The sequence below is a fragment of the Agelaius phoeniceus genome, chromosome 10 (assembly GCF_051311805.1).
Source record: "Agelaius phoeniceus isolate bAgePho1 chromosome 10, bAgePho1.hap1, whole genome shotgun sequence".
NCBI classification, from domain to species: Eukaryota; Metazoa; Chordata; class Aves; order Passeriformes; family Icteridae; genus Agelaius; species Agelaius phoeniceus.
This window is the reverse complement of record NC_135274.1, coordinates 7,628,628-7,650,567: the sequence shown is the minus strand read 5'-3', so window position 1 is coordinate 7,650,567 and position 21,940 is coordinate 7,628,628. Positions and strand designations below refer to the sequence as shown.

Below are 21,940 nucleotides of genomic sequence, written 5' to 3'. Positions count from 1 at the left end.
TGGGGTTTTTGGAAAGCAACGCTGCCAAAATCTGCCTTGTGCTGGGAGAGCAACTGTTCCTTCTCTGTATGGAAATTGTACCAGTCATTTTTGAGTGCTGGTGGTGGCCATAGTGCAAGCTGAGAAATAAAAGGAGATGGAGGAGAGCTGCTCAGCCTGGGTAAAGCACTCTCAGCCCTGGCCATCTGCTTGGCATTGTCTTGTGGATAAACAAACACTGGCAGCTTTCTTCAGACAGACATGTACCTTTTTTTCCTTTCAACTCAGATAACCCAAAAACATCAGCTCCATGAGGCTTCCTCGTATTTACTAGAGAAGAAGGGAGATATCCATGGTGCCTTTTTGGTTATGCTTGAGGTACAGTACTCCCAAATCCTGGATGTGGCATTGTTGCCATGCTCTCAGCGTGGTAGCCTGTGCTCAGTTTGGATGTTGTCCTTGCTCCTCAATTCGTTTCCCACTAGAATCCATGGAAGTATTGGTCAAATACCAATAAATTGAGGTGTCTGCATACTCAGAACATCAGTATTTTTTTTTTGACAAATCTTCAAACATTTAGAAGATACTAGATGCTGAAATTTGTTTTTCATAGCCAAAAATCATCTTTCAGCTCCTGCTTTCCTTTCCATACTTGGAAAGATGTTTATGCCATGTTAATTGTGCTGGGGAGGAAAATGGGGGCAAGCCTGTGTAACCAGACCTTTGAGAAACATTTCTGTCAGGATTCTTGGGATTAAACTCCCAAGTTGACTGTTCTGTGTCCTCTCTTTTGTTTCAGCGATTGCAGAGCAAGTTGCTGGTGCTTACTCAAGATGATGAAAGTAAGACTGAGTTCAATTCCATTTTCTATTAAAAACAGAAGATCAACACAAAATGTGAAGTGCTTGTGTCTGACACTTGGTATAATGAGATTGTTTTAGGTTTCTAGGCATTTGTTTCAGGTTTCTAGGCATTGTGGTGACACTGTTCATATGGCAGCTATTTGGATGACACTCCCTCACTCTGGTGTTCTGATCTTGGTAGAGACCTTGAACACTGTGAGGGATGGTTTATGTGTGTGTGGTGTCAGGTGCCCTGTCAGCTTTTCCCATTGGGACTGGTCCTCTCACTGGCTTACCAAACACATTTCCCATGTCAGAATCCATTCAAACTCATTACTGAGCTTCAGCTGGCATTGTATGGGAGCAGTGATGGGAGACAGTTGGGAGCTTTTTTGAAAGCAAATTTCTCAGATATGTAAATAAGAATGTTCTGCCCACAGAAAATGAGTGTATGCACAGATGTGCTGTTCACTAGCCCAAGGACTCATGGGCACCTAATTAAATGCAGTGCCCATAGTTGTTACTTAATTGTATCCTAAACCACAGCTAAGATCTTCCTTATTTGATTAAATGAAATGTTTTACTTGCCCAGTTTATTGTGCTATTCAGGAAAAGTGCCAAAAATCAGAACTTGTCTTTATAATGTAGTTACTGACAGTGCTGAGCAGACTTGAGATGAACAGCATGATTTTATTTTGCAGAAGGATTGATAGTTATCTAATGGGAGTTAACTTGTCTAATAGTTCTTATGATGGTAATTTGCTTTCCTCCCCCTGACACTTAGGCTCAGCTGAACCCTCCTTGCTAGAAAATATTGAAGATACTTTAATGAAGACAATTGCTCTTTGCCAGAGGAATTCACACAGTTTAGACCAGCAACAGCGAGAGGTAAGGTAGTCAAAAATGTGTCACCAGAATCAACCAAGGCCTCTGGGTCTCCTGAGGCTTTGCCTCAAATGGCTCCTGCTCTGCACATCCATTGGGTACTGGTATGTCCATGCAGTCACTGTGTGCCTCTCCTTGTGGTGCTCCAGGGTTTGGAACCCTAACAGTGAAATCCTCACTCGTGAGGGCGAAGCACAAAGCAAAGTTCAGGTCAGAGGGAGCAGGGGATGAGACCATGGCCTTTCCCCCTTTGCAGCTCCAGATGGAAGCTGGGCACAGATGTCAGTCAGACCCTGCAGAGGCACTGTGAGCTCTGAGCCAGCTTCCTGGTGGCACAAAGCTGCTGCTGCTGTCACTGTGGCTGCAGAGCTGTGCACAGCCCCTGAACTGAGTGTCAGCTCTGAGGGGGGAGGCAGTGCAGCTGCCTTGAGCTCTTGCACAGGGAGCTGGCTTTGCCCATCCCCTCAGACTGAGGTTGTGTTTCCATTTTGCCCATGTCAGTGACACAAAGACATCTTTAGTCCTAAGATTCTGCATAATTTATGTAATTTCTGAACTCAGAACAGAGAATGTTGTTCCCATGCCTGAGGAGGTGGCATGGCTGGAAGTCAAGAACTCTGATTTCTTCACAAGCATTGCCCAGTGTGAGAGGTGACATGCTCAATTTCTTCCCTGCAATGGTGTCATTCTGCAACAGATAGGAAGAGAATTTAGATGTCCCTTTTCATTTGGGATCCATTTGCTGTGCTACCCACTCTGTGAGCTGTCTCTGCCCTGGAGAGTTTGCCTCCCACGTGGGGAAATAGCTGTGGATTGAATAAAGCAAACACAGACTGTTGTCACAATTCCAGTGAAGTGCTTTGCTTTACCATGTTTCAGCTCTGTCCCACAGCAATCATCAGAAATGCAGTTCTGTTCTCAGAATGTGGAAGTGAGTTCTGGCCAGTGGCCTCTGACATTGCTCACAGCTTGGTTTTAGCACTGCCCTCTTCTTACTGCTTCTCTCCTCACATTCCATGATTCCAGGCCCTCTGGTTTCCCCTGCTTGAGGCCATGATGTCCCCACAGAAATCCTCTGGTTCATCACAGTGTCCACACTCTGAATGTGAGTACTTTGGCATTTGTGACCCCAAGCAGTAAAAGTTGTGTGCTGTCTCTCCTCTGAATGAATAGAAATTGTTTTGTTACACAATTCCTAAATATTCTGCTCCCTGACTGACAGGAGCTTGGGCTGGGTGTTTGGTAGGCTGCAGCTGTCAGGTGGATAGGGTTTTTCTCATTTACTTTATTTTGTCCTGTGTGGAAGAAGCAGCCTACTACAGCCTGTGCTAGTAAGTTGGTTGCATTGAGGGTGGTCCCTGAAGGAGCCAAGGTGCCCAATGTGTACAAAGGCTCTGTAGGTTGCAGTCAGCACTTGGAGAGCTCATGAGGTAATACAATACACTGTCACTGTGCATGCCCCTCTGCCTGCACCTGTCTGCCATGGACAAAATCAGTGGGACTTGAGTACACCAGCCAAATTCTCTACTCCACTTCTGAGTCAGCAGCACACCTTGAACAGCAGGTGACCAGAGGGATGGAGCAGCTATGCTGGGAGGAAAGGCTGAGGGAGCTGGGTTAGATAGGATTTTGGGAAGAAATTGTTTCCTGTGAGGGTGCTGAGGCCCTGGAACAGGGTGCCCAGAGAAGCTGTGGCTGCCTCTGGATCCCTGGAAGTGTCCAAGGCCAGGCTGGATGGGGCTTGGAGCAACCTGAGGCAGTGGAATGTGTTCCTGCCTGTGGCAGGGGATGGGACCGGATGAGCTTTAATGTCCTTTCCAACCCAAACTACTCTGGGATTCTCTGAATAATGTCTTTTGCTCCATCCCAGACCCATGCTGAGGATCTAACCACAAGTTTCATGCAAAGATCAATGCTGGAATTCATAGAATCTGTGGGTCATAACACAGACAAGGATCCAAATTGGGATTTGGTAGCAATAGGAAAAGTGAATGGTGCTGTTACCAAGTGAAAATGTGGGTGTTTACTGCAGGGGGTGTGGAAGGGAATACAGAGATATTGTGGGATCAAAACCTTGTAAACAGCCTTTAAGCTGCAAAAAGCTGTGTGCTTAGTGCAGTACATGCAGGAGAGAAAACATAAAAGCTTTTTTCAAACCAGAAACCGTGACCTGAAATAAAACTTTCTCTATCTGTAAGACTGATCTCTCTTTACTTCTGGAATCCTAATGAACTGCTGTGGCTGTTATGTTTGACATTCCAGCTTTGAAGAGTTTGACAATGCAAGTGCTGAACAACATGGCTGCATTTATTGCTCTGCCCTCAATCCTGCAGAGGATTCTCCAGGTGAGTTCCTGAAGGGAAGGAGCTTTCACCAAGCTGTGCCACTGGGTTAATGGGAAAAGGTATTCCCAGGTTGTTGGAGATCAGATCAGCTATTGTCTGTTCAGTGTTTCAGTAAAAGTCCTGTTGGTGAAACATAAGGTGTAAAAGCTGATAGAATTACCTGGGCAGACATGTGGGAACACACAGACCTGTGAGAAGATAATTGAAATAATTCCTGCAAACCAAATAAAATAGTACCTATTATATAATAAAACAGTACCTGTTTTATAAAATAGTACCTGTTTTCTAATGAAAAAGGTTGCAGTTACTCAGAACTGAAACTTGGCAGGTTCAAGGGCAAAGCCACAATGAATTTCCTAAAAATCAGCACTACATTTGTTGAAAGCCTTTTAGTGAAGGCTCTGGGATGGACAGTTGTGAAGACACTACAGCAAAGTGTACAGGCTTTGCAGAAAGATCATGGTTGGGCCCAAAATATTATTGATGGTGCAATATTATTGTAGAGATGCAGTTAGTGAGTAGCAAACTTGCAGAAGAGCTGATTTTAAGCAGGACCTTGGGTTGAGTGATCACAGGCAACTATAAGTTGTTAATTTGCAAAACAGATGAAAGCTGATGTTGGGATTTAATAACAAACCTTGAGAAATGCAGAAAAGGAATTAGAAGAATTGTCTGTGTTGTGGAGTGGAATGATTGAAGGGTTGAGACAGTGTTGAAACACTGTTCAGGGTTTCTGTTCCAGGTGAGAGAGGAAAAGGGCTTACAGCTTCACAGGGTGCACACACACCTCTAGCAGCCTCTTGGTTTGATCTTAATATTACTCACAGTCTTGGATTTTGAACAAACTCCGAAGATAGCAAAGCATGTTGCAAGAGAGTGGATAAAAAGTCTGTTCAAATGAAATGTGGTTTTATCAAAGGAAGTGTTAAGGAAACCTAATGGCTCTTCAATAACTTATTTAGTCTACTTTTAGCTGAGGTTTTGGTATAATTTCCTGTTGGGCCTTGTTTGATGTTTAATGTAGGCAGGAAAGGATGGAGAAGCTGTGAGTGAATGGGAGGCTGCCAGGGAAGGGAGGCTTCCCTGCTTGTGCTGAGGACTGCCAGGATGGGGTGGGAGTCAGAGCAGTGACCACACTGATAACACAGCTGGGAGGTGTGACAGTGTGGAGGAAGATCCTCTTCTCCTTTGGGATGAAGGGAAAGTCTCGTTGATGGCAATCTTCACATATTTCATTCAATTTCAGTTCTGGTGGACTTTTCTAGCAGCAATAGAAAATCCCTCTCCAGGGGCTGGCACTGATGTCCTGGAGGCAGCAGGGAAGGGAGATGTTTTGTCTGTTGTAGAGGGAAGGGGGTGGTGTGGTGGCTCTGCTGGGGAGGCTGAGGGGATGCTTCATCAGGTGAGGTGCTTTACTGAGGACAGAAATGGGTCAGGCATCACTGAGAGCAGCATGTGCAGCTCTGGTCACTGGGTTTGGAGCAGGGGGGAACTGCTCCTGCTCATTCCACTTCCCTGGACAGCCTGACAAATTCAGTCTGACTAAAGAGAGGTTTGGAAAGGCAGATTTTTTGAACAACTAGAGCAAAAAATGATGACTTCTTAAAATGCAGAGAGAAGGAGTGAATTCCAGGTAAAGAGCATTAGTATCAGAAGTTCATTAAATGGGGCAGTAGTTGGTACCTTGTAGCTGTAAACAGGTGTAGGAAAAATAACATCATAAAGATCAAGAAAAGATCCTAGGGAAGGGGAGGTGGTGTTGGTATAAAGGATCTCTAAGTTGACTTTGCCTCTTAACACTTACTCTTCTATAGATTTCACTCACACCCTGAGGTGTGTGATGTGACCTGGATTGTTTGTGGGCAGCAGAGAGACTGTGAGCCCCTTGCTGCATCCTGGGGATCCTCTGGCAGATGCCAGCAGCTCAGCTGTGTCCTTCAGAAATTGCTGGCTGGTTTCACCTCGGAAGATTTTCACCTCTGAAGCTCACTTGAGCCTCTCCCAACTTCTTATCCTCCTCATCAGGAGATGGGCTCTTCTGAGAGCTTGCCTGTGCTGAGTGTCACCAGTCTGGTGCCTTCAGTGCTTGGCACCTCCTGTGGGAACAGTGTCCTTTGTTACAGGACAAACCCTTCATTGAACCCTGTGCTCTTGTCCTTAACCCCCACATTTCCACTCACTCTGCCTTACCACCAGCCCTGATTCCTGGGTTCCTGGCACTGCCCTGCTCCAGCTCACTGTTGCCTGTTGGTTTGTGGCTGTGTTTTGTTACACTCTTGCTCCAGGGCTTGCAGAGGGTGCCTGTGGGAGGTTTCTGTGAAGTTTATTTGGATGCACAGCTTGGCCCTGGTGAGAACATTGCTTTGAGTCCAGCTGGGAAGCTGGTGTCAGGATGTTGATGAGCAGGTCTTACTCTGTGGCCTTGTCATGAGTGCCCAGCTCAAATGTTCAGACATTCTGAGCCCTGGCCCTGCTGGGGATCAGGAAAAAAACTCCCTTGGAGCCAGGCAGCAGAGAGCACTGGGGTTTTTGTTTTCCAGTCATCTGCTTCCTTGGGTTATCTGGGAATGCCATTTAAATGCCCTGCAGGGAAGAATCACAACATGGGGCTTTCCCAGACAGGAAGATCCCTGTGATGTTAGACCTGGCTGTGTGTTCCTTTGCAGAGCTGTGTAGTTGCTCTTTGAAGCCATGCAAAATTCTAAACCCTGGTGCCAAACCCTCTGTCTTGGCTCTGAGCTCTGTGCAGGGCACTTAAATGTGTTACTGATGTGCCACCTTAACTGTGACCACAAGGAAATACTGAACCTAGCCTTTCCCTGGAGTGCACACAGCCTTTGCCAAGCCCTCCAAATATTTTGGTGAAATGCAGAATTACAAGTGGTGCTTTGTCTGACAGGGCCCTCAAATGCTGTTTCAGCAGAGCTCAAGGTTTGTGATAGGCAGATATGTGCTGAGCTGCAGGCTGGGAGGTGGCACAGCTGCCCAGGAATTCACTGGGGGTTTTGTGGGAAGGTGGATAACATCAGTAAACTGAGGTAGATTATCTTGCCTTCTCTGAAAAGGAATTAAGAGTATTCTAATTTTAGCAGACTGTTTTTCTTCCTCTTCTGGGCTTAACTGCTTACAGATTATACTTTATGCAAATGTTAACTTTGCAACTAAAGTCTTTGGCCAAAGGGCACCTTGCAGGGGCTGGGGCCAGAGCTGCAGCTTCCCAGAGAGGACACAGGCTTCTGGCACCTGCCTGTCCCAGCACTGGGCTCAGTGTTATCTGGTTGATAGATTTGCTCCTGCTCATCCTTTATGGTGTTGGGGAGTGACTTATTAACTGGGAAGTCTGAACCAACTGCATTAGCAGAGATACCAGAGGAATCCTCTTGAGCATTAAGAAAAATTCCATGTTATTAAGGATGTGAGTGCTCTCTGAAGAGGGCTGAGAGGTTGAGTGTTAATTCCCTTACAAAGCTGTAATCCTTCATGAATGTTTTGTAAGCAGATGCAGCTGATGTCTCCTACAAAATGGAGAACTGGAGAAGCCAGAAATGTAAAAGCTACCAGTAGGGACCCCAAAGAGGGGAGGGAATGATTGTCTAAAACCTGTTCCAGAGTGGAAGCAGACAGATTCAGAAAGCTTCTCCTTATATTTTTTACACTCCTGCTTAGGGCTTTGGCTGTTTTTTCTTCCTAGTTTGGGAGATCAGCACTGGGATTAGCTGTGTGTGGAGTGGTTGCTCTGGCCCCTTGCAGAGGGGAGAAGCTGAAGTGAATATGTTTGCAGAGTGCATTTATTAGCACTGGTAGCAAAGCAAGTGCTATTTCCTGGACCCAGGAAGAAATGGGAAATGGAAGAGACAGAGGCAGCTGAAAGGGCTGCATGAGCACCTCTGGGCTGTGTGTGGAGCCCTGCCAGCTCTTCCCATCTGTTTGGTGGTGGCAGCCCAGGACAGCCAGTTTGGCTCTGGCTCCTTGTGCTGATGCCATGCAGGCTGCTGGGATCTGTTCCTGGTTGCTGCAGTGCCTGTTCCACTGCATGGGATGGCACATCCGTGTCTGAGTATGCCTCAATTCCAACCTGAGACCAACTTTATAAGGTGGAATTAATGAAAGATATTCCTCCATAAAACTAATTGATCCCACGAGGCTTTTGTGGCTGGAAGTTCTCTGGGGTCTGAAGCTGCAATTTAGCAGCATTAGAACTGTCTGGAGAGGTGACCTGGGGGCTGTGGGTGCGATGCTGGAGGCAGGCAGGCAGCTCCAGCCCATCCCATTCCATGGCTCCAGCAGGGAGTGGCCACGGGCTCACTGCTGGCACTGGGCTGCCAGGCTCAGGGTGAGGCTTGGCCAGACCATGGGCCTCCTCTGGAAAGAAGAAAGTCCATTTTCTTCCCAGCTGCTGTTATTTTTAAAGATCATCAAGCATGACTTGAGGAAAAGACAGCAACTCAAAGCCCTCAAACTTGTGTTCTCCCTCTGCGAAGCTGCAGGTGGGTCTTTATTCTTCCCTCTTCTTCACATCTCTTCTTCTGCTCTGTGTCCAGACAGGAAACCAGTGGCTTTGAAAATCTCCACTTTTAGCTCAGGAAGTTTGAGGTGCTGTATGGAAATTGTGGGATTGGGACAGTTTGTGAGTGACCTGTTGGCCGTGTACTTGATGGCTGTAGAAGAGGAGCTGCTGGCTGCCTGCCTAACTGCTCTGTGCTCTGGGTCACATTCCTGCTCTCTGGAAATCCCACTGCCCCCATGATCCCTGCAGTGCAATGCTCTTCCTGTGCTGTGCTGTTCACCCAGCAGAAAAGGACCCTCTGCAGCACATCCAGCTCTCCATGCTTCCTCCACATGCTCCAAACCCACAGCTGGTTTGGACTCAGTGCTGTTACTGAGGGCTGCTTTTGTTTAGGCTTGACCATTGATGTCTCTGCCTGTCACACTGCCCATGAGGGCTGTTGTTCAAGAGTTCCTTGACTTGCTTGCTGTTCTGTCTTGCAGTGTAGCTTCCATGCTGCTTTAGTTGTCTTTGTCACCTGGCTGTGTCACTCTCAATTCTTCTTGCCCAGTCCCAGCATGGAATCAGCCTTGCTCCTACTCCTCCTCTCACTCATCTTATCCAGAGCTTGTTTATCCCACTGCTGTTCCTGTTTCCATTGTGTCTCCACCATTTTTCTACTCTCTGGGTTAGTTTCCTTTTCACATTTTGCTGGTGTGTTTTTGCCAATGTCCTGCCCCTTACAGCTTCTCTCAGCTTCCTGCACAAGTGATGCTCCAGGGGGCCGGGGTGTGCTTGGGCTGCAGGAAGGGGGAGATGCACAGGCTGATGACCTGTACCACAGCCCTGTGCTTGTGTACTGGGACATGGCAAAGAAGCTGTTCAGGGCATGTGAAAATCAGCCCTGCAGCACCAGGAGAGCCCCAGGGCCTGTTCCCCTGCCAGCTGGGCTGTGGGCTCAGCAGTGACTGGGGTCTGCTCTTCCAGCCTGCAGATCAGGGGGCTGGGGTGAGTCTGGCCATGGGGCACCCCTGGCTGGGCAAGAGCATGGGACATGGGGGGCTGGGAGCTGGCTGGCCATGCTGTTCCCTTCAGTATTCCTCAAATGTACTCTCCAGTCAGCTCCTGCAGCTCCTGAATGGAGTTTCCAGTTTTGACTCAGGCACACTAATTTACAGTGATGTTCTTATCTACTGGGTTTTGCTAATTACTGATTTTTCCCATCAGTGTGTGGGGTTATTCTGCTGTTCCTATGTGCAATATATTTAACTCTGCAGTCATAGCTTCCATTTGCAGTTCTAATCCAGAGGAAAAATGGCCTAAGAAGAATCAGAATGCTCATATCCTGTGATTCAACTGCAGCTTTGCATTTTTCATACAGGATCCAGTTTATGGAAAAGGGAAACTTGGAGAAATTCAAGGGCTTGTCCTGGGAATGCTGGACACTTTTAACTATGAACAAGTAAGTTGCCTGTGTTTCTGTCCACCACTGCATGCAGCATCATTTTAGCTGCCTGGCCTACTGCTCTCTCTCTCTTATTTGTCATTTCTGTCTGCAGGGCAAAGTCAATGGGCATGTGAGTGATTTTTGTGTGATTGGGGGATGGGGAAGGAGTTTGGTTTGCTCACAGATTGCAAGTGAAGGGACTGACAGGTACATGGTGAACACCTCTGCAGCTCAGTTCTGTGTTAAATGTACCAGAAGGATAAACATCTGCTTTTTCTCCAGCTCTTCCTGCAGTTAGGGATGCAAAGGCACAAAGCTGATATGTTTTGTCTCTCTTTGCAGTTTTAAATAACAGCTTTTTAAATTAGGCTGGTTTTACACTTCCAAGTAATAATGCTGCACTTCCTTTGTGTCCTGGTGAGATTTCCTCTTAATCTCAGTCCTGCTTTTCTCAGTCCAGTCCCAAATCTCCACAGTTTCCCCCTGAACAGGATGCACAGGGTTCCTCCAAGCCCCCTCACGTGGCAGAGCCCCAGGCACCAGCAGCCAGTGCAGAAACACAGTGGGGAATTGCTTTGCTGTGCAGGCTGAGCACCAGGAGCCTTTATCTGGGTTTGGGTTCTTGCAGAAGGCCTGGGCAGCCCCTGTCCCTGCCTGGCAGCTCTGGGACAGGCTGTGTGCCCAGCTGGGATCCTCTGGTGCTGCTTTTGCAGCTGCTGCTGTGGAGCAGGGATGAATCAGGGAGCAGACCCCTGTGCCTGAGAGAAACTTGGTGCTTGAAACTCAGGGTGGTTCTCTGGGCCCTTGGAAAACAAGCGTCCATTGGGAAGGACAAGCAGATGAGCAGTTCAGGGTTTTTTTAAGCACTTTAATTGCTATAGTGCATTTGAGCTTTGATTTTTATTAGCACATTTCTCCTAAAATGGGGATATAAGCAGTAGCTTGCCAGGTAGAAGGGGAAAAAAAAAAGGAGATTTGATGTGGAAGATGACAAAATGAGCCTGCCATGCCTCTGTTAATGCTCTTGGGCAAAAGTCAATACAGGACTTGTCTATTTGAGAGTGCAGAGGAATTGCTCCATTAATGTGTGATGAAAGGATAAGTGTTTTAAGGTCAGGGATAGAAAGCATAGGGGAAGTGATTTTATTGGGTTGTTTCTGCTCTTAGTGAGCTGCTAAGTGGCTTGTTCTGAAGAACTGGCTGGCAGGGAGTTTCTGCAGCCTGGAGGTGACAGACTGACCTGCTCTCTGTGTTGTCTTCCACACAGACCCTGCTAGAGACAACCACGAGCCTTTTAAACCACGATCTCCACTGGTCCCTGTGTAACCTGAGAGCCTCTGTCACCAGAGGCCTTACCCCAAAGCAGGATTACTGCTGCATCTGTCTCCAACAGTACAAAAGGAGGCAAGAAACTGCTGATGAGATCATTGTTTTCAGGTAAAGTTAAGGGCTGGGGTTGCAGCTGTGATCATGTTAATAGTTTTAAAAGGGGAAACGAATTCTGCTGGCTGGTTTGCCTGAGTAGTGATCTGTATTCCTGGGAGCACACCTCCCTGCTGCCCTGCACTGAGAGGGGCTGGCTGATCACACCCATCAGAGGCTGTTTTGCATGCAGCCAGCTTTGCCAGGAGCTGGCTGTCACTTTTCTGTCCCCTCTCCAGCAGTGTGCTTTGGGCACTGCAGCACCCTGGGCTCCTTTGTGTGTTTCTACATCTGGGACCTGCCACAGCCCTGGCATCTCCCATGTGCTGTCTGTGCCCAAGTGTCTGTAAAATAAGGTGAAACCATTGTTACCTTGGTGTATCAGCAAATGGGCATCCAGTGTTGACTCTGGGAGTCTGGAAATCAGCAGGAGGGTGAGGATACTCTGCTGGTTCCCAGATACAGCCTTTGCCCATTGGGCAGCCCCTTGCCCTCCACCCTGCAGGGCTCAGGAGGTGCTGCCCTGCTTCCCAGCACAGACTTGCTCTCTTCCAGCTGTGGCCACTTGTACCACTCGCTGTGCCTGCTGAGCAAGGAGTGTGGGGTGGTCACCAAGGGCCTCATGAGGTGGATGTGCTACAAATGCAACTCCAGCAGCAAGGGAGGGAAGCTGAGTGAGAACTTCTCAGAGCTGAAGAAAGGAACTGCAGCCTCCCTGGCACAGGTAAGTTTTGTGAGGTGGTTTCTTGTCAGGTAAACTTTCATCATCACTTTGTTCTCTGTCTGTCTGTGCTTCCAGGCAAGACTCTGATCAGTAGCTAAGACACTCTCAGCAGCTAATTGGTCACTTTTCTGAATGCCAGTTTATTTTGGTGGGGGTACAGCTCTGGAAGTCAAGGAAATTTGTTCATCCAGAAGGTCTGGGAGCTGGTGTGAGGGGCAGCTGGATGCTGGACAATTCCTGTCAAATTATTTTTAGGTGTGTTTTATATAAATCTTAGATTGAAAGCAGGCACATTCCTTGTGGCTGGATTGTAGAGCCTCTGTTCCACCTTCCTAGCAGATAATCTGGCTCTGGATAAAAGGTCTGGGATTGATTTGACTCACTAAGTGCTTGCACAATATTTTAAGAAGCTTGAGTGTAACCAAGATTGATGCAGCTGGATTTGGGTGAGAGAACAGAGAATTAATTTGTATTTATTGTCAGTATTTGTGCACTGAAAGTTTCATCATCCCTAATTCTAACGGAAGTACAGCCTCAAATATGCATGGAGCTGTTTTTTTCCTGGGCTGGTGCTGTGGATGGTGAAGCCCCCATGGCAGGTGGTTTGTTGGGTTCTCTTCAGGGATGTTGCATGTGGGCAGCTGAGCTCTGCTGCTCCATGTTCCAGTGGCCCCTGGGTGAGGGTTTGTTCCCAAGTGCCTCAGGGTACTTTGTGCATTTGTCACTCTATGGATGTGCACAGAGCAGCATTTTCACTCCTGGAACCAAACTAATTCAATCTTGGAGTATGTTTTTATAGTAGTACTTTGGTTTTGTTGGAGCAAATGATTTCAATTCCTGCCAAACCCATCCCGATCAAAAGCTGGCTGAGGGCCTGAGTCAGCTGCTGCACTCACAGGAGAGCCTTCCTGCCTGGGGAGATGTGGGGAAAGGGAATCTTGCAGGCCTGTGTGGAGCACCAGGCAGGCTCTGCAGGCAGGCTCTGTTAGTCTTTGATTTGGTAACAGCAGCAAAGCTTTCCCAGGAGCTTGGAAATGGAGTGTGGTCCAAGCAGGCTGAGCAGTGTGTGTGCCCTGTCCTGTCCTGTCCTGTCACAGTGGGATGTGGGCACTGCATCTAAGGCTGGGAAAGTTCAGCAGCCCCACATCTCACCCTCTGCACTCCTGCCCTAAAGGACTGAGCATCAATGGGGGTGACGGGCTGGGGTGTAGTTTAAAAACTAAAAGCAGAATTATCTACTAAAACTGCATTCAGCAATTGAGTGCCTGACACTTGATTCCAGTGCTCTATAATTGGGCTATCCCTGGGTTTCTCTAGGGCAGTCAGTCAGGGAGCCCCTGTGGCTCCCCTTTGACATCAGTCTGACTGACCCTGTTGAGAAAGAAGGGGAAATGCTCCACATGCCATGGCACTGACTGGGGTAAGGAGGAGATGTTTCCTTTTATTTAACTGATGAAAGGGAAGGGCTGGCTGGGACTCAGGGCCTGAAGGGAGATGTGGAGAGACTGGGTGGGGAAGAGGACTTAGAGCATGGATCATGTAGTGCTAGCTGGAAAGTGTCCATCCCAGGCCATCCCAGTGCAGGATGGTGCCCTGCTGCTGCTTCCCTGCTGCTGTCACGTGCTCTTGGCAGGGAAGTCATGGCTTCCTGCTGCACACACAGAGCCCCAGCACTGCTCAGGCCCCCACCTCCTCCTCCTTGTGTCCCACATCCTCTCCAAGTCTGGGACGTTCCTCACATATCCAAATTACAATATTTAACTGTTGTACTCACATGTGATCAGACTGTTGTGCAGTCACATCTTAAAAAAGCTGAGTGTATTTAGGCTTGGCAATAGAGAGGAGAATCTCCAGCTCCTGCAGGAAATCTGTTTGCTGAACAATCACTGCTCAGCAGCATTAATTAACCCTGGGAGGTAAGGATTCCTCTGACCTGGCCTGGGCTGAGTTGCAGAGTAGAGTTTCTGTGCTGGGGCAATGCTGGGAATGCAAACTGGGGAAGATGGGGCTTCTCTGTGTCCTCTCTTGACTCTGCTGGCCCCGGTCAAACCCAGAGCTCTGGGCTGGACAAGCTGCTCTGGCTCCACAGCTGGTGTTTGTGAGCAGGAAATCCTGAGCAAGGTCCTGCTAAGAGCATTGTGTTTCCAGCCCTGCCCTCCTGAGAGTCAGATCTGGGGCTCCCAGGCCCTTCTGCACAGAGATCTGTGGGGAGCGTGTTTCCCTGTAGCCCCTTTGAAGACCCTGCAAGCTTTGTTCCTCTCATAGCAAAATCTAATATGGGCATCTTCAGCTGAGGTATTTATTTTCTTGGGAAGCATTGAATTAGGAGTAGAGTCCTACTGAGAAATGTCACTGAGCATCTGGAGTGCATTTCACAGCACTAATTCTGCCCTGCCCAGGCAAAGGCTGTCAGTTTGAATCATGCAGTGTGGCTGAGATGTGTATGTGAAGCGACAGCCCAGCAGACAGGGCTTCCTCTGCCCTGTGCTCTGTGTGTGATGCTGGGGCCAGTCCCTCAAACTGGGGAGGTGGAGAGGTGCCACAAGGCAGCACTGACCCATTATGGGATTAGTGACAGTGTGGATTTCAGTGGAACCTGGCTGGGATGAGGGCTTGGCACGCTCTGCCCCAGCCAAGGGGAGCAGAAAAAAGGGCACAGGGGATTTTATTTTCCTTTGGTTCTACTACTGAAAGTTTGTGATTTCTGTGTTACCCCTGAGCCTCAGTGCTTTTCCAAGGGTAATCCTCTGGGGCTGGACGATCATCTATCCTGCTCTCCCTACCTTGGAGCATCCCCTAAATGGGAGTTAAAAGAAATGGGAGCTTGTTTTCATGGTGGGTCCCTAATCCACTTGCAGAGCTGTGTGTTTGTTGTGGGTCCCTAATCCACTTGCAGAGCTGAGTGTTTGCTGTGGTGTGTGTGGGGGATGAGGGCTCAGCAGCTGGGCCACTGCCTGAATACCTGCAGGAAAGGCTCTGGATGTCTCAGCCGCTGATTCCCAAAACTCATTTGCCTCATTTCAGTGAGCAAATGTTCTCCATTTATTCTGCCAGCTTATGCACTGGGGATGAAGGAGAGGAAGAGTCTTGGCTCCTGGGCCATGAGCCCTGCCATGAACCCCTGAGCTGCCATGCTCTGGTTATTCTGTGGCCGAGCAGTTCTGAGCATGCTGCTGTTGGAGCTGTCCAGATGGCAGATATGTTTTATTCAGGACTTTAATCCTGTCAAGTCACGCCAGGATGGACAATGGATGTGATCCATAGTTAATCCAGTTTGTCAGGCTCTACCTTTGGGCTCTGTCCTGCAGTTTTCCCATGTCCCTCCCTGTGAGAGCTTTCTGGAGCCTTTGAATGATTCCCCCGTGGGAGGGGCTGGTACCACATCCCTCATGTGACCTTAAAGGTCCCTCTGCACCTCGTGCTTTCTCTTGGGCAGTAGTGAAGGTTTAGGTTGGGTTTTTTCACCAAAATTTACTTTAGAGTTGACAGATGTTACATGACCTGCATCCATCAGGAGACAGAGCTGCTGTTACTGTTTTCAGGGTAACAGTTATTAACTTGTAATAACTTGTAATCAGTTATTGACTTTTCTCCAGGATTACAAAACACTTCCAAGGGGTTTGTAACTTTGAAAATATCCAGATGTGATCCCCCCAGTAACACCACAGAGATAATCAGTGTTTTACACAGTTACAGGATGGACATTCTCTCCTCTGTGGAGAATGTTCCCATTCTGAAAATATCCAGTCCTTTGGCTTTGGAGGTGGATTCCTTCACTTCAGCAGGGAACAGGAAATCCATGTGAGGAAGGAGCTGGAGACACAGAACATCTCTGATTGCTTGTAATGGAAACAAAAGTGATCTAGTAAGAAGAGTACTGAGTGCAGGTGTCTTCATGAGCAGGTAGAGGAGGAATGGCACCAGAGTTAAAACTGCAAACAGTACAAATTGAAGAAGACTGATTTGAAAACCAAAATTATCCTGTATCAGCTTTTAAATCAAATTTGACTGTTTTCTTGAGCTTCTCATGCTGGGGAGTTGGGTGAGTTTTGTTGTTTTGTGGGTTTTTTTGAGAAATATCAGAATGAATTGTAATTGTGTCCCCTGGCCTTACTTCAGAGCAATCTGCAGCCTGGCAGGATGCTCCCTGCACTGCCTACAATCCAAAGTCTGGCCCTGTGGGATCTGTTCAAGAGCCTCTTGGCTCTTCTCTAGAGAAAATTCTATGCTTGGGACCTCTGAATTCTCAGATGCAGCTGCTGAGCTCAGCTCAAGCACAGGCCTGTTGGGTGCCACCTTTCACATTTAATCCATGTGCTACCATGCTTGCCTCAGAGCCTGCTGGAGGAGAAATGAGCACCCTGTCTGCTGGGCCCTGGTGTCCAGGGAGGATGGGTGGGGGTTGTGTTTGTCTAATTAACTCTGAGCAGTGTTATTGCTCCTTTGGCTGAAGGCATCAGTGCAGGTCCAAGGGAATACCCCAGCAGCACCTGGCATAGGCAGGAGCAGCTACCCAGAGCCTGAGCAGGAGCACAGGGATGTGCCTGTGTGCTCCCTGTCCAACACAGACAGTGCCCTCCCCTCCTGTCACTGCAGCCTCACGTGGCTGCAGCAGTGACTGAGAGAGCACAAACAGACCTGTGCTCTCCCAGGCCCTGAGAGGGAGGTTTGCTCCTCAAGCTCAGCTGGAAACAAGAGACATCTGCCCTTCCCCTGGTGCTGCCAGGGCTGTGTGCCAGCCTGCCTGTGCTGGGGAGGCTGCCCTGCCCTGGGCACCTGGGGCTGTTGGCTGCTCTGACAGGGAGCAGGCAGGGCTCACCTGCTGCCAGCACTGGCCCCTGTGTGCTACCACAAGTGAGGTTCTGGAGGCTCTGGGACTGTCCCAGGGACACTCCAGGCTGTTCCCTGGGCAGCTGTGGGCTGGAGTCTCTGCCTGTCCCAGAGTCTCCTTGGGCAGGGGCTCTGCAAAGATCAGCAGCAGCAGAACCCTGCTGTTCTCAGAGGGGTGTCCTGAGGTTTCCCTGAAGCTCCTTAGCAGCTCTGTACTGTCACTGTCATTGCAGTGACTTTGGGTCACAGCCTGCCTTGCTCTCTCTTTGGTTGGTCCTTCTGGGTTCCTGGGAGTACCCTAAAAGCAGCAGGACCTTATCTGACAGAAGAGAGGCAGATTTACTTAGTTTAACATTAATTGTCTGGGTTTTCATTAGAGCCCTGAATTTGGGTATCTGTTTATGAGGCTGACGAGCCATGGTGAAGCAGGGGAAGGAAGGCCAAGGGTGAGCTTGATGTCCATTGCCTGTGGGCTCAGCTCTGTAAATGGGAGTGTGGGAGGGTTGCCTTTGTTCCTCAGAATCCCAAAACCCTCCCCAGGACTTCTGGCTGCATCTCTGTGTGTTAAGGGAGCAGGCAGTGGGGTGCTCTGAAGCTCTAACTGATGCAGCAATACCTTGTGTGGAAGGAATGGCTGAGGGGCAGCTCTGGGATGGGTCTCTTGGTGTGACTGTGGACGGTGCCTCTGCTCAAACTGTTGGAATCTGCTTTGCTTAAGCACTGGCTGACGATGGAATTTGTAACTGTGAAATTAAAGATAATTGCAAGCTTGGGAGGGCTGTGTGGTGACTACCAGAGGGGGTGGAATACGTGCAAGAAAAACATGCAACAGAGATTAGCATTAGTGGTGGGATCTGGGAGAGCTGGGAAATGGAAAAAGCCTTTTCCCTTCCTCCTGGCTGAGATCCTCAGGGGATGAATTGCCTCTCTGGGGTACTGTGTCTTGTCTGAGGCCTTTCCCAGGGGATGTGGCTGGAAATGGGCTGGAGGTGCTGAAGGGTCCATCTCAGATGGCCAGCCCTGGAGACAGAGGCTGTGCTGTGGGGTGACCTCAGCACCTTCCACTCACACCTGAGTGCTGCTGCTGGACCCTGGGAGCCTCCTATGGCTCCTGAAGGGAAACATGCCTTTAGTGACATGGTTTAAAAGGAAAAGGCCTGACAGCAGTTGTTTCCATGACAACAGAAAGAATTGCCTGCAATATTTCAGCTCATCAGCCTGGGAACAGCCTGATTGATAGTTACGTATGTGTGGTAGAGAGAGAGCAGGAGAGGGGTGAGGCCAATTATATTGCACTTTCCTTGTCCTTGAATGCTTGTGGCCACAGCAACTGTGGAGGGTAGTTTTTCCCTGCTTTTTGTGTTTTCCAAGTGAGGATGACCTGTGTGTCCCTGGGAAGCACCGGTGCAACCTGCTGGCTGTGAGTCCCTGACCCTTCCTGTCCCAGGCTCAAAGCCTATGCCAGGTGTGCAGGGAATGGGGGCATCTGGCTCCCTGCCTGGCAAATAGTTATTTACACCACAGAGAATATCCTGGAGGAGAAGGAGAGAGCTTGGCAAATGTTTCCAGCATAAGCAATCTGCGCTCGGGACACTCCTTTCTTCCCACACTAATGATCAAAGGCAAGACATGTGTGGGTTTTGGGGTGGTCTCAGAACTGTCCAGGCTTGGGGAAACCCATGGGGGGCTCAGTGCATCTCCCATTGCCAAAGAGCTTAAAATCAGTGCAGCTTCACTTGGTACCCACTGGCAGAATTGTAGCATTTTTGGTTAGTGGCCCCTGGAAGATGTATTTTGGAGAGGATATTTGAATGTTCCCTTAAAAATAGATCCCCAGAGACAACAGATGCCAGCCTGCTGCTCATGAGGGAGGCTGTTCTCCTGGCTCCTCTTGGGGTTTCTTGATGATGCTTTTGCTTTGCAATATGAGCAGAAACATTCAAAATAGAAACATTGTGGTGTGATAAATGGAACAAACCTACAACAATCTGATGCTTTGTCATCTCTCCCTGGGACATGTAAATGGTGCCATTTACAGCAGTTTGATTGTGTGCCACCCTCTCTGCCTTGGTGCAGCTCTGGGCCCTCTCTTTGCCCTCACCTGCAGCTGCCCCTCACTGCTGGGGGACACTTGGCCTTGTACCCAGCAGCTGGGCAGGGCCACGGGATGTGGCTGCCACTGCCACATGACTCACCTTGCCTCCCCTTTCTGCCCCTCATTTCCCAGCTTCCAGTCTGTAACACCCCACTGGAGGACAAGAGATGGGACCTCATGATGCCATTACAGGATGCCAGCAGTTTTTGCAGTCATTGGCAGAGTCCCGGGGCAGCAGGCACACACAGCCCGTGTCCCTCTGACATTGCTCTGCCTCTGTGTCGGGCTGGGCGGGGCCAGGAGACGAGACAGGGCTGGGGGAAGCTCCTGCTGCCGCCTGGGAAGGAGCCTGGACAGGCGGCTTGGCCCAGGGGCCCGTTGCTTCTCTTCCCAGCTGGCTGTGAGTTTTCCCATGCTTTTTTTCCTTCCTCAGAGGTATCCCAGTACTGCCAGTCTGTGCCATCAGGGACAAAGCCCAGCAATAACTCACTGTGGATGCAGGGGTGTAACTGTCCTTTGGGCAAGAACAAGACTAATTTTTTTCCCCCCAAACCTGGGGTGCACATAATGGCTTCATGCCAAGGCAAAGATGGCTAAAAAGTCCTCCCAAACAGGTTGTGGACTGACTGCTCCTGGCCCAGGAATCAATTTCTTTGTGTAGGAACTTGACAGCCTGCTCTGCGTGGTTTCTGTAACTTTCTTACTCTTTTTCAGATGAGTTCAGAGTCTGTGTTGGATCCTCAGCAAATCCAAGCTTTTGACCAGCTCTGCCGATTGAACCGAGGCACTTCCCGAGTACGTACCCCCTTCAGTATTCCTTCTGCTGCCACACTGGTGATGGGCATTTTTCCTGTGGCCCAGCCAGACACTGGCACTGGCAAGCGAGGGCTCTGGCTTTTCTCTGGGGTTTGGTCTGGTGCTGGCACTTGGCTGTGGCACACTGCAGGGCAGCCATGCTGGGGAAGCCACTGGCAGGGAAACCATGGGAATGGCTCTGGCTTTGTGGCTGGGCCTGACAAGTGTCCCTGGGGTGATCCTTTGTGGATCTGTAGCTAAGCTCTCCTCTAGACACTGTAGCTCCTGCAGTGGCTGGGAACACTCCCTCCTCCTATGCCCCTGCTGTCCCAAGGAGAGCACAGCTCCCTCTGTCCCTGGCATTTTCCTTGTGCCTCCTGCCTTTTTTGGCTGTGGATGTTGGCACTTTCAGTTCTTTCTGGGTTTTTTTTTTTCAATTATGTGACTTCAAAGTAACCTAAAGACCCCTGGAGAGTTGTTCAGTTGAGGACTGGTGACCTGCATGAAGCTCAGTAGGGTCCCTCCATGCCATCCATGCCCTTGGCTTTACCTGGGTCAAAGCTTCTCTCTCTGCAGCAGGGACACAGTGATGCCCTGGGCTCTGTGTACCTGTGGGAGTGTTCCTGGGCTGACCAGGGGTTTTCCTTGCAGCTGGCTCTCCTGACGGAGCTGGCACGTGGTGACAAGCATGGGCTGCTCAGCGTTTCCCACGGGGACCCAGCCACCAGCAGCGTCTTCCAGAACGAGAACTTCCAGCTGCACCTGACGCCCCCTCCTCTGGCTGAAGAGTAGCTCCTGCCCTGGCTGCTCCCAGGATGTGCTGCTGGGGAGCCTTCCCACCACACCATGGGATCATCCCCCACGTCACCTTCCCAGACCCTGCTGTGCTCACCCTCACTGGCACTGGTGGGTCATAGCTGGTGATGCCCCAGCTGTGCTTTGGCAGTCATGGGGCAGCTGGGCTGGAAGCTGGAACCGTGGGACAAACCCCAGCATGCTGGGGCACAGGGAGGGCTGCCTGTGCTGACCCAGTGGCTTGTGGCAGCAGTGGGAACTTTTCCAAGTAACCAAATCAGCTCTGCCCTGCTGGAGGAGGCCCTGTGTCCCTGTGCTGTGCTGGTTCTGTGGCTGGGGGCCACACCTGAGTTCTGTGTTCTGCTAAAAGCAGCTGTTCTGGCAAGGCCTGGCCCTGCTGTCTCATAGCAACAGCCAAGGGGTCGGAGGGCACAGAATGGGCAAATCTGGGGAAGGCTGAATAATGCAGGGAATGACACCTGTGTGAGCAAACTGACCTGCGCACACTGTGTTCTACCAACCCATTAAAGAGGCCCTTGGTTGAACTTCCTGTGACTTCTGCACTTCTGTGAGTGGGCTGCTGCTAAGAGAAAGATACATCTTGTGGGTAAAGCTCAAACCTCCCCTCTCACCTCTTACCTGTGTTGGGGGTGGGAGGAGTGTGTGTGTAAAAAAGGTGCCTCATGTCCTTGGGGGCTGCAAGGAGTAGAGGGTGGATGTGATGGGCACTGATGGTCACAGAACTTTTAGCACTTTGCTCTCAGCACTGTAACTCACTGTTGGAGGGGTTTCTGTGTTGTCACACACACTCCTCTTCCCCCTGCTCACTTTAGCACCGACACTTGGGTGTTTTGGGGTGCCCTTAGGGTCCCAGCTGCTCCCAGAGCACAGCAGCAGGTGGGTGTTGCTCTCCCTGCACACAGAACTCCTGTGGCTGATCTGTGCAAAGCTCATATGGAATGGCAGGAATATGGAGTAGCACAGCTGCCTCCAAGGAACACTGAAGCACCGGGTGTTGTGCAGAGCTCACCTGGGTAGGAGTAGTGCCAGTGCCCTGAGGTGCCTTGTGTGCTCACCTCCTGCCCGTGAGCAGAACTACTATGGGATGTGTCCAGCCTGCAGCCACATCCTGGGCACAGGTAAGTCAGGGAGCTTTGCCCACACATCAGCTGGAGCAGCTCTTTCCAGATGAGTCGGAGCTGGGCCATGAGGCTGCCCACCAGCCCCAGCACTTACCAGGGCCTGGTGTGTTCCCCCTGGTTATTCCCTTCATCTGCCTGGCTCTGGGGCTGTGT

The 21,940-nt window shown here is 49.7% G+C and overlaps 1 protein-coding gene across 1 annotated transcript in view; it reads left to right on the top strand.

The window, feature by feature from the left end:
- Positions 1–21,190, top strand: part of VPS8 (VPS8 subunit of CORVET complex) — a 64,117-nt gene extending 42,927 nt beyond the window's left edge. The window contains exons 36-45 of the mRNA XM_054639024.2: positions 268–357; positions 779–821; positions 1,606–1,709; positions 2,733–2,811; positions 3,969–4,051; positions 9,919–9,999; positions 11,252–11,421; positions 11,962–12,130; positions 19,770–19,850; positions 20,502–21,190. Of these exons, the coding sequence (XP_054494999.2) occupies positions 268–357; positions 779–821; positions 1,606–1,709; positions 2,733–2,811; positions 3,969–4,051; positions 9,919–9,999; positions 11,252–11,421; positions 11,962–12,130; positions 19,770–19,850; positions 20,502–20,642 (1,041 nt within the window). The 3' untranslated portion in view covers positions 20,643–21,190. The remainder of the gene's footprint in view (positions 1–267; positions 358–778; positions 822–1,605; positions 1,710–2,732; positions 2,812–3,968; positions 4,052–9,918; positions 10,000–11,251; positions 11,422–11,961; positions 12,131–19,769; positions 19,851–20,501) is intronic.
- The last annotated feature ends 750 nt before the right edge of the window (positions 21,191–21,940 follow it).